Source organism: Pinus tabuliformis, chromosome 8 (assembly GCF_031772625.1).
Source record: "Pinus tabuliformis cultivar Carrire ecotype Pingquan chromosome 8, CPIR1, whole genome shotgun sequence".
Classification (NCBI taxonomy): domain Eukaryota; kingdom Viridiplantae; phylum Streptophyta; class Pinopsida; order Pinales; family Pinaceae; genus Pinus; species Pinus tabuliformis.
Window position 1 is genome coordinate 1,584,015,042 of NC_142294.1, and position 12,308 is coordinate 1,584,027,349.

The 12,308-nt window shown below is 36.8% G+C and overlaps 2 protein-coding genes across 4 annotated transcripts in view; both read right to left on the bottom strand.

Annotated features, from left to right (window-relative positions):
- Positions 1-2,332: 2,332 nt before the first annotated feature.
- The window catches only part of LOC149242108 (replication protein A 14 kDa subunit B-like), a 33,485-nt gene continuing 23,509 nt past the window's right edge, over positions 2,333-12,308 (bottom strand). For 2 of the 3 annotated variants that reach the window (XM_089367635.1, XM_089367636.1), the window contains one exon: positions 2,333-2,790. In XM_089367635.1, coding sequence (XP_089223761.1) covers positions 2,754-2,790 — 37 coding nt within the window. In that variant the 3' untranslated portion in view covers positions 2,333-2,753. Of the gene's footprint in view, positions 2,791-3,248; positions 3,578-12,308 lie in introns of those variants that run through there. The other variant, XM_089367637.1, reaches the window with a different exon arrangement.
- Positions 6,692-7,700, bottom strand: LOC149242109 (uncharacterized). The gene is made up of 2 exons (XM_089367634.1): positions 7,483-7,700; positions 6,692-7,350 (listed from the first exon to the last, which is right to left on the bottom strand). Exons 1-2 carry the CDS (start codon positions 7,608-7,610, stop codon positions 6,870-6,872), a joined length of 609 nt encoding a protein of 202 aa, XP_089223760.1. The 5' UTR covers positions 7,611-7,700; the 3' UTR covers positions 6,692-6,869.

The window sequence follows — 12,308 nt, forward strand, 5'->3', positions numbered from 1 at the left end:
ACACTGCGGAAGAAAAATAGTGTTGGAATCTAAAAAAGTCTAGCACACACACATACAAACTTTACACAGTTGTTTTTGGACAATTGTCCCCAGAAAAACACAACTTGGGAAAATCGGTACAACAATTAAAGGTTTTATTATTATGCAGCAGTGAAATTCTGAGTACAATCTATGGACGCCTAATTGGCAATACAAACAACAAGAAAATTTGGCCAAAATTATCTAAGGGAATTACCCTTCTTCCACAAGCAACACTGGTACAAATTTCCTTCAAAAACTCATCCTCCTAGAACCCTTACATTGGCCTCTGCGCAGTGCTTGCACAGGGCCCATGACGTCGTGCCTGGAACTACCTCTGATGAAGTCGTTCTCCTTGTCTATGCTGAGAAAATCGCTTCTCCAACACTCTGGAACCTCTGCCTAGCCTCTGGAACTGAAAAACGACTTTTCCTCTAGCTAAATCGAGTTGCTCTTCTAAAGCAAGTGTGCAGTCCTCTTCGTTGTCCCACTAGGAATAACTCAGCCTCTTGTTGCAGCCTCTTTGGTTCTAGAAAACTTCTTTTGGATCACTATCTTTGCCCCTCACTGTCTCTGCTTCAATCTCTGGATCTCCCGCAACTATTGTTGCTCTCTAGAAATCAATCTACCAAGGAAATCAAACTATTGTAGTGTGTTCTCCAAGTGCCCATCGACTTCTTATAATCCTCTATTGGGACTCCAATGTCCAACATTAAATCTTAATCAAGGGCTAGGATCATCTTGAAGTCAATATGTGTGAATTTTTAAACTATTATCACCTTGATTTAATAAAATCTGATTAATTAACCAGTTTTCCTTATTTTCACTTAGTAAACATTAAAAAATAGGTTAAAAATCTAATTAAGTCATCTCTTGATCGGATTTCCAAAAATGATTTTTGGGTTTTGGAGATCTCATGCATTCTATCCTCTCCACCACACATTTGATCCTACAAAAACTAGCACTTTTCTCTTCCTTGACTAGTTTAGATGGAGGTGATCCCACCCTACCTAGTCACACTAGCATATTCTCTCGCGAGTAGCTCAGTTTTGTTCTGGAATTGCAAGAAAATGGATTTTTGAAGCAGCTCTAGTTTGGTTGGCACGTAAAGACATTCGTCGATATAAGTACTATGTGAACAGCAAGTAAAAAATTGCTAATTGAGAGACTCCTCTAGGATCATTGTACCAGTGCAAAGTCCCTACGACCTAACCTAAGTAGCAAGTGATTCTTTGAATTGTTTAGGTTATTGCAAGTTATGATTGCAATGGGTAACAGACTTACCTTAGGTGCACAAAGACAATTTGGAGTTACAGAGGTAACTTTCACCTGCGACAAAGATTCAGAAGTGGCAATTTGGCACAACGATTATTCCTTGAGGGTAATCTGGGTGTGCTTACGACCGCATTACCTTGACACAGATCTGCAGTACCCTTAGTCCGCTGAAGTGAGGTATCTCCCGCGGAAGCCACACATAGAGGAACGGGGGCTCATTACCAATTCCCAATCAACACCGTTTAAAGCAGGAAAGCTAAAATATAGAAATACGACGCAATTTTGGGTATTGAGACCACTATGAACAAATCAGGGTAGTGAGGGGCTTTCCATGGACAACAAAATTGAGTCCTAAGCATTGTCGTAGCATCAAATTAACTACAAGGAATATATTGGATGTACTATTGAAGGTTGAAAGTTCGAATCCCTAAGGTTGTAAGTCGGGTCCCTAGAGTAGTGATTTACTACCACAACTCAGTATAGGCACTTCTGAATCAACAACGTTAACTCTAGGACCAGAGGACTGGTAGTATCCTGAACTGTCCACTGTTTCCCTTAGGGAGCCAGTGCAGCTGTTACAACAAGAAACTATGTCAATTGCAAGTGGAAATCCCGAACAAGGGAAAGCTGCACAGATAAGCGATAGTTTAGATAATGAAGCTATTAGATTAGTGACCACATATTTGAATAGATTAGTATAGATTAAAATTGGTGGTTGGCCTATTGAATATTGAAAATACAATCTGCACTATACTGGTGGATTATTGTTTCTCTGGGTCGTCGCAAACTCATGGCTGACCCTTAGCTGAGTCTGAGTTACAGTCCAAGTTTTCAAAAATTAATTTCAAGTCCAAATCCAAATCCAAGTTTTCAGACATTGATTTCAATATAGATAGTTACTTGAATAAACATGAAAACAATCCCACAATATCACATTATATGTATATAAAATGCCAAAAAAGGCATGATTCAACATGTACTTCAAAATTCAGCATAGTCTGCAAAATCCACATTTGTTCACATCTATGAGTAGATAATATTAGATTAACTCTTACCATCTTTATAAACCTTAACGAGTATCTGTTTTAACATATAATATCGTAATGTATTTCCAATAAGGATCTAACAGGAGTCATAGATTCATGACCTTCAAAACAACACTTTCTTCCATCTGCTGTTCAGGAAATTGTAATAGCTTCCCTTTGGTTACTTATATAAAATATGAAGGACAGAGCATGTTTGGGCAGGGTTCACATCAGTTCTCAATTTTGCTCAATTTAAATCAAATTACTGCAAGAACCTTCTATGATAGGGCATCATATATAAATGGGAATTCATGCCTTTAGCACCTTCAATCAGAATCTCATCTAGGCTAATTTTTAATAAGAAAACTGCAATGGTTGCCAACATAAAAATTCAAGTTGCACTAAACCTAGATGAAAAGAGATTGGTGCTCCGAATTAGCCAACTGGCATAGTTGATTGTAAGAAGACATATCTGCAGAAAGAAAATTCAAATTAGTTTTATAATGGGTGCAAAAATTAGCTTATATTCTGCAAACAAATAAACTGCATTGAACCACAACCAATCAACTTAAAACAAACATGATCAACGTTTCATCCAAAAATCGAAAAATAACTTGTTGCAGAGAAGCAAAAAACAGTTCCAAATAGGAAAAACAAAATAATAATAAAAATTATAACGTGCAAATTGGCAGAAAAATACATCCTTTTTAAAAGTGGCAAATGTTGATATAGAGTTACATAAAATATGTTCCAAGCAGGGAAAAATGAGCATTCAAAAATAATCCAATAAAAAGCAGCTTCCATATTTTTGAAGGGAAAACTAAAAATGGAAAATAAGGAAAAGACTGAATCTCACCAGCAAATTAACAACAATAAAATCCAGTAGAGTTTCATAGTGCAGCTTGCTAAATTTCCTACTAGAAATACACTTGTCAACTTTACCAAATCATATCACTTCACCTACTTTGGCAACCATATTTTAAAAGCATCTAACCGAAGTAGTTACAAAAAATATGCTAGAATATCATCTGCACTGTTGCATTAAATGTTCAAATCCACCATCAGAAACCGAAGACTAGATTCCATTTTCTTTATTAAGGTCTTCAAGCTAGGTATGTCTGTTCGATTTTGGAATCCAAGTAACTGCAATTTAGTTTGAATAACTACAAAGGAGATTAAAGGACCAAGGTTGTAATTATCATATCTTCAATCTCGATAGATCCATGAAACAGAGACGTAATGGCACTCACACAAGTCCCCTGTTCCACAGGAGATATCATAAGATTCAATGTAATGTATGTGAAATCAAGAATATAAAAGCTGATGAATAATGACAATAGAGATAAAAGAGCAACATAATCAAACAAAGAGCCAGCAAAATGGTGAATAAAGTAAAGGAGTAAAGGACCCATCGGAGCAGAAAAATCAGCAGCAACTAAAACAACAACAACAGATATACATGACGAAGTTTCTCATTGCTAAGATTTCAATGTGTCTCTACCTGACACGTGAAGAAAGGTTCCCAGAATATTAAATTCAAGATTATAAACTTTTCATGTTTAATATTTTCTCTAAATCCCTTGAGTTTGTTACACAAAAATCCAATTAAGGACATAAAAAGGGCATTTCCAAATTCCAGTAAAGAATTTTAAAATTCTATTGGTTAAAAAACTTTATTACAAAACCTGTCATTAAGCCAACTAATCAGTCTAACTCATTAAAAAACACCCCGAAAAATGCAATAAGTTGTTGACATAATATAAAAGCTGATGAACAATGACAACAGAAATAAATGAACGACATAATTAAACAAGGAGCCAGCAAAATGGTGAACAAACTAGAGGAGTACTGGACCCATCGGAGCAGAAAAATAAGCAACAACTAAAACAATAACAAAATCAGTATGCAAGATGAAGTTTCTCATTGCTAAGATTTCAATGTGTTTCTACCTGACACATGAAGAAAGGTCCCCTTACTATTAAATTCCTGTGAAGCAGGGGTACGCAGACCTAGGGGTGGGGTTCGTGTACCTGTACCTGATTCGCGCACCCAAGCACCGGAAACGGGTTTGGGTTCTTCTCAAACACACCCTTCTGAACCCAGATCGGGTGTGGAAAACCCGATACTCTGAAATTTAAAAATGGGTTCTTTCTTTGTCACAGGTACTTGGTACCCCATAAAAGGGTGCATGGATCCCCAGAAACGGGTACGCGGGTATGCCTACTTAATCAGTCACAGAGTTCCTTTCTTTTGTTGGATTTTTAATAAAATATTAAAAATTGCTGACAATGGCTTTGTGGTCCCATGCTCCCACTAAACCCTAGCATTTGCTCTATATACTAAGCAAAAAGGAAGCTTGGAGTTGGGATGGAAATATGCTAAGTTTATTGGTTTGGGTGGTCAAGAAAACACCGAATGGTCTATATTGGTCTGCTGGTATCCAACTACATTTTTCAAGAGGATGGGGAAGATGTTCTGGTTTGTTCTAAAAATGCTGGCACACATGATTTCACCGCTAAACGAGGTTTTAAGGCAGTTATGGAATGTCAATTTTCAGGGGAAAATAAGTGGTGGTGGGCTTCATTATGGAAGTTGCAAGCTACTTTGAAATTGCAATGTGAATGTTCAATATTTTATTTTTCTGGTTGTAAATTGGAAGATTTCAAAATTGAAAATTTATGATTTGAATTTCACATATATTATAATTTATATCATATAATATAATATATATATATAAACTATAATATAATATATAACCCTCGACGAACCCACACACCTTGTTTCAAAAAATGGCATACCTGTCCCATCCCCGTACCCGTACCCAAACCCACGTTTCCCTCCAACTTAGTTAAATTCAAGATTATCAACTTTTCATTTTTAATATTTTCTCTAAATTCCTCACGAATACAATAAAAGGAAAAACTGGACCTAGGTTTATTATACACAAATCCAATTATAGACACAAAAAGGGCACTTTCAGTAAATAATTTAGAATTCTATTGGTTAAAAAACCTTATTACAAAATCTGGCCTTGAGCCAACTAATCAGTCTAACTTATAACAAAAATCAAAAAAATGGAAGGCATTGTTGACTCCACCGACATATTATGGCTAAGGTTATACCATATACACTATAATCTTCACATTATATATATCCTGAGTTGTCATGTAGAGCTCTTGAAACCTGTAAAAAAGATTCCAATCTCGTGCATCTAGAATTTCCACTTATGTTAATAGAAACTAAGAGGGTGAAAAGACAGACCTTGTGCCGTACATGTGAGAGATAATGGAGGAACACACTCCAAGTATAACCCTTGCATAGCACACTAACTCCGTCTCTGGACCATGCTCTCCACTAACTACCTCTCTGGACCATGCACTCCAATATTAAGCTTAACCATAAACCAAGCACTACATTAGCAACATAGCCATAAACCATTCACAAATTGACCTCTTTCCATGCTAATTTAGAGTAAGGCATGCAAACTTATGCATGTAAGCCCAAGGAATAAGAACTCTCTCTCCATGCATACAAATAACTTTTTCATAATTTTCAATATCAAAAATGATAATGAAAGGTCAATTGGAAGAGTCTTGGAGAACACTGAAAATCCATGAAATGGCGCCAACTCAACCTCTACATGAAAATTTACTAAACTTGAACTTTAAGAGAAACTAAGGATCCTAGAATAACAATTCACTCCACCTAGGTGATATCATGAAGGCCTACATCACCAATGGATATTATGATCTGTCTATACATAGCTATAACATGATCAAACATGATGCAACTACTATCCATTGAAAACCACTAAGAACCAAACCACACATCCTCTTTCCAAACCAAAGCCTAACAACAAATCCAATATTGCACCATGGAACCATGACACTACACCACCTACTAAAAATAGATAGACCAAAAATAGCAACGACACCTAAAATGAGCAGTCTCAAAGGCACCTAACAACAAATCCAATACTGCAAACACCTAAAAGGAGCAATCTCAAAGGCGCTTGATAACAAAACCAACACTGCAGACTGGAACCATGACACTATCACATCACCTAATAAAAAAAGATAGACCAAAAATAGCAACAACACATAAAAGTAGGAATCTCGAAATGCCAAGACAATACCCATGGCAACACTTACTATAAATAGCATGTCTAAAAATCAGTGTTGCACACATCGCGATCGGGATTTAATCGGCGCCGGGAAAAAAGCGGAAAAAATCGTTAAAATCGGGAAAAAATCGGAAAAAAGCGGGAAAAAATCGTTTGGCACAAAAATATTCATTTTTTTTCAATTTTTTTAATATCTAAACCATCTACAACATAAAATAAATACATTGACACATAAATATGATAAAAAAACTAATATATAAGATGTTTAATATCATTTCTAGCGCTAAAATCACACATAACATTGAATCATGTCCTGAATAGTAAGTCCTGAGTCCCAAGTCCAACTCAGCCTCAAAATATCAACAAAAAATATGATAATGTATCTCATCATGTCATAATGTCATATACAATAAAATGAAAGTCTAATCCTATTGATTTCCTCTGCCCCTCTTGCGAGAAAATGGCACAACTTTCTCTTTCCCTCTAGATGTAGAAGCTGGTGCCTGTGGTGGTGGAAATGGCAGTGGAGTCTGACGTGCTCTAGAAGCTGAAGAACTAGTAGTAGCAGCTACAGGAGGCCGAGGTGGACGGAGACCACGTCCTCTGGTAGTGGTAGCCCGGGTAGCCCGGGTAGGCGGTGTCACCTCCTCCTCCTGCTCCTCCAACTCCTCCTCCTCCTGCTCCTGCTCCTCCTCCTCCTCCTCCTCCTCCTCCTCCCCCTCATCCTGCACTAACCAATCCTCAGTGGGATCCATGAGAGGCCTCTCGGTCTCAACCCTCCATTCAGCAGTGGTGTCAATCCCATCCAATGAGATGGCTTCCGTATCAGGTGTCTTCTCTAGTTGTTTCACCCACAATCGAAGATTGTAGTAGACATAGACCATGTCATTAAGTCTATGGGACTCCAACCTGTACAAAGTTCATGAAATAATAAATTAATAATTAATAATTAATATTATAAAAAAAAATATTGTTTAAAACTTTAATGAATTCAAAAATTTATTTGGAAATTTGCAATATTTTAAATGTTTAAGTGTTAACCTATTGCGCTTCTTGTTGTGTATTTTTTCAAATACACTCCAATTGCGCTCACATCCCGAGGAGCTGCATGTTTGGCTGAGGATGCGTACGGCAAGATTTTGCAAAAGGGGTACTCTGCCACCATACATCTTCCACCATGCGTCTACAACAAAATTACAAATAAAATTTTAAATAAACATAAGAAAAAAATGGAATTTGAAGAAACAATGAAATTTGAAACAAAGTTACAAAGTACAAACTAAAAAATACCTGGCATTTTAACCGTCCTATCAATGACAGCCATCTCAAAGCCAAATGTGCCACCTGACAACTTATATTGCTCAATTTGTCTAGAGATCTCCATACGTTCTTCTGAAGATCTCACCATCTTCTGGACACAGGTTAATAATCCTTCCACGACCTCAACATCAAAATTAAACCCACATGCATAAGAAAATGCAGGGTTCAGGAAAAGCCCCGCAGCATGAATTGGACGATGGAGTGTGTTGTTCCATCGCTCATCAATGACCTTCCATAGAAGGAGTTGTCTCTAGAACCCATCATCTCCCTTGTCATCATAGTAGGACCGAATGGCTTCTTTGGCCCTGTCCATGGCTTCATACAAATAGCCCATTGCGGGCTTCTCACCATCAACCAACCGAAGAACCTTTACCAAAGGTTCTGTAACAGCGCACACCTCCTGCACTCCCACCCAGAAGTCTTCCTGGTATGAAACTAGTCTGCAGACGGCCTCTGCTTCTGGTTTGCAGCTCATTGACGAAGCACGCCAATCCTCTGAAAGAAACATTCTCTTCAAATCCCACATAGAATTCACGAGGGATTGAAGAGATATGAAACTCGTCGCAAACCGTGTAATGGCGGGGCGCACCAACTCTTTGTTGTTGGTGAATCTTCTCATCAAGCTAAGCACAGATGTGTGATTGTAAATAAATTTTGTGATGCTTTTTGATGAGTCAACAACCTCTTTGACAAAGGGAATTTTCCCAATGTCCTCTAACATCAAATCAATACAATGGGCAGCACAAGGTGTCCAAAATAAAGCAGGATGCCTGTCCATAAGCATTCTACCAGCAGCAACATAATTTGCAGCATTGTCCGTTATGACTTGGACAACATTTTCTGCACCCACCTCCAAAATAAACACATCCAGCAAATCACATAAAGTTCTTGCATCTTTGATTTGATGAGTTGCATCAACAGATTTGATAAACATAGTCCCCTTGGGACAACTAACCAAGAAGTTTATAAGGGTTCTCCCCTTTTGGTCAGTCCAACCATCTGACATAACAGTGCATCCTGTTTGTGCCCATGATGCCCTAAAATCCTCCAATCTTTGGGTGCAGTCACGCTTTTCATCTTGAAGAAGCCGGCCTCTGAAATCATGAAGAGAAGGGAGTTTGTACCCCGGGCCAACACTGGCAATAGCATCAACAGTAGGTTGGAAAAATGGATTATTCCTTATAATGCTGAAAGGAATATCACTCCAGAGGAGAAATTTTGTCATCAACTTGTCAGCTTTTTCTTTTTCAGTTCTTTTTAGCATTGAACCAATAGTTGGTTGTGAACCAGGTGTGGTTCGAGGAACAAAATATGATGATGCAGCTACCGGATTGACTGACGCTGCAGTAGAACCTGTGCCACTTGGCCCACTTCCGTCAGCTGACCTTTTTAGTTGCCTTTTGAGTTCTTCTTTGGCGTCTCTAGTGTGCTCTAATTCTCCCAATGCTCTCATGGCTTTTTGGATAATTTCAGCATTTGTCTTTAGACAGGGCCCCACATCACGTCCAGGGATTTGTGCAAGGTGGAACTTCAACCTGTACACCCCCCCGAATATTTCCTTTCCACACAACTTGCAATACAAGTTTTGTCTATCATTCGGAGTTTTAGGGTCACCATATTCCCAGAAAGGATCCAATTTCCTTGGCATGTTTGTTTTTGAATTTTGAATTTGCAAACCTATGGAAAAATAAGGATTAGGAAATAGGAATTTAGGATTACATAAATGATAATACAAATTACAATTTAGCATTTGCAAAATTACAAGCTAATTATTTCCAAAATCCCAATTTCTAAACCCAAGTTACCCAACCAAATGCCAAAAAACAATGAAAATTCAAAAAAAATAAACAATGTTTAAAAAAAATGAGAAAATAAAAATAACAAATTGGTTCTCATAGTCATAACAAATTACCCATCCCAAATCAATGAAAATTTTCAAAAAATTCTTTAAAAACAATGAAAACCAAAGTTTTTATAGAAGCAAAACCAAAAAAAATTAATCTACATACCTCTTTTATGGACAAATTGGTGATCTAGGCTTGGATTCCTCTTAAAAACGCTTCGATTCGCTCCCAAATCCGACGGAAACCCTTCAGCTCCTCTCCCTCACCTCTTCTCCTCCTCCTCCGCGCGCAAACAGCAAAATGACATAATAAAAATCGATTTTGCATATAAAAAGAGCGCTGCCCCCGTGCCCTGCGATTTTTACCCAAAAAATCACGATTTTTTCGAAAAAATCGCGATATTTTCAAAAACTCGTGATTTTTTCGATAAAAATCGTTATAAAAAAAATGGCGATTTTTATGCATAAAAATCGCGATTTGAATCGGGTAAATGAAAAAATCGCGCTTTTTCGATAAAATCGCGATTTTAACAACACTGCTAAAAATAGACATGGCTAAAATTAGCACTATTGACCCTGCCGCCTACACCTACCTACAAGTCAGTGAGAAAAGCCTTCAACCCCACAAGGTGTGGTTGGTGGCAGGGAACTCAGAGAAGGGGTTGTCATACTAATCCCAACTCTCTCCGTTTAAGCTATCTCCTAGGTTAGCTAAGGAGGGTGGTCCCTAATGAAAAGTTAAGTTAAAAGATGTGAATTTCTAGGAGAGCGTTATAGCGAAAAAGGATTACTTTTAAGGATTTATGGGCAAATATGAAGTGAGCAACTTGAAATAACAATGCCAATCATTAATATGATTAAAAACCATAAAATCAGTGCCTTATAAAGAATTTGCTCAACAATTTAAAGATATATTTGCTCAAAGTAAAATGCAATGCTCTCAAAAGAAAAAACAAAGTAACCATGAAATGTAAATAAGAATTGCTAGCACAAGATATGTAAAACACAAAATTCTTTTGAGATAATCAACTTTATAAATCAAAACATGTGAAATATATCTTGCCAAAACCCAAAAATTAGTAATTAACTTGGAAATGTAAAAGAAGGGAAGTGTTAAACCAAGACATCAATAAGCAATTAGACTTGAAACATGAAAAGAAAACACTTGTTTGAAATGATTACAATACTTGCTTTTGGAATAGACTTTGCATATGAAAACTCAAACCATCAAGAGACAAGTAAAGTAAATGTAATGGAAAGTGCTCTTGGTTAATTTATTAATTAGCTCTACAACAAGATTACAATTTAACTCTTCAATCCTCAGACCTCACCCTCACCCAATGATATGGATCTCACAGTGAGGAGTCAATAGAAGAGTAGAGGATCCCTAAAATGTCTACTTCAACCAACTTATGTTGGAGGCAAGATTTTAATGAGGCTTGGGGCCTTCCTACACTAAAATGCCTATATGAAATGTAAATTGTGTTAATTCCCCAAATTAAAATAATGATACATGCAAATGCTTCAAAGAGATTGATTTGCAATGCTTGAAAATGAAATAGTGTTCAACATAAGTTGCAATTAAAACTTCAATTGGAGGAATAAAAATAGCTTACAAGTGTTGCATGTGTTTCATCAATGAACTAAAATGATACAAGCTAAGTCACCTGACACGGGGATTCGAGATTCGTGGTGTCGGATTCGGACACATTGACCCCCCGGAACAGGACACATAGGATTCGTTATATATTATTTTATTAATATATATATATATATATATATATATATATATATATATATATATTTAAACTTAGATATTTCTTACACAAATTTTAATTAATGATACAAATTTATTGATTTCAAAAATAGATCTTCATCTATAGCTATTAGCATGCATAGTACATACAAAATTCAAATACATGTCAATCTATTATCTATTTCTTATGCTTGGCCCTCTTGCCACCACGAGAAATGTCTAATTTTTTAGTCTTGTTGGAAAATCAGGATCTTTGTCATTAATATCATCCTCTAAGCATTAATATCCAGAGGTATCTTTGTCATTACCTCTGTATCTATATAGGGATCTTTGTCATTAATATCACCCTTTAAGCATTAACATAAGATAGAACAAGCATAACATGTAAAGTCAAGATTTTGTTTGAGTGATGTGTACATTTTTAGGAGGGTCATGATACAGGAGTTCGACAACCAATGTCACTAACATCAAGGTACATAGAGGGATTGGTGCTCTTTATTAAATACGAGTTCCATACCCTAATACATAACAAAATTCAATGGAAACATTGCAATCCCCCAATCCTGAAAAATTGATCAGTCTGCTGGATTTTGAATGAAATCTAAAATTCTACTTTCTCCATATGAAATCCAATGAGATCGAAACCACTCTCAAACATCCTGAGTCATTTCATGGTAATGTTAAAAATTTAAGTAAAAGGATGAAAATGAAGATTAAGGAGAATGTCACTTTTACTTTAAGAATTTAACATTACCATGAATAGCATATCAATACTAGGGCCTAGACTTGATCATTAAGTTGCCAAAACGCTTGCCAAATGAAAATATGCGTCGTTGTAATGACCAAATGCGGCCTTTCCATACCTGTGCAAGTCACTTTTGCCGCCTAACGAGTCCTGGAAAACAGGACACGCTGCCAAAATCGTGACACGCAGTCGGATTCGACGTG

Excerpts from the sequence above, each read along its gene's own strand:
- LOC149242109 (XM_089367634.1), bottom strand. The coding sequence starts at position 7,610 with ATGTATGGTGGCAGAGTACCCCTTTTGCAAAATCTTGCCGTACGCATC. Across the intron at positions 7,351-7,482 it reads CACAACAAGAAGCGCAATAG|GTTGGAGTCCCATAGACTTA; the intron begins GTTAACACTTAA and ends AACTTTGTACAG.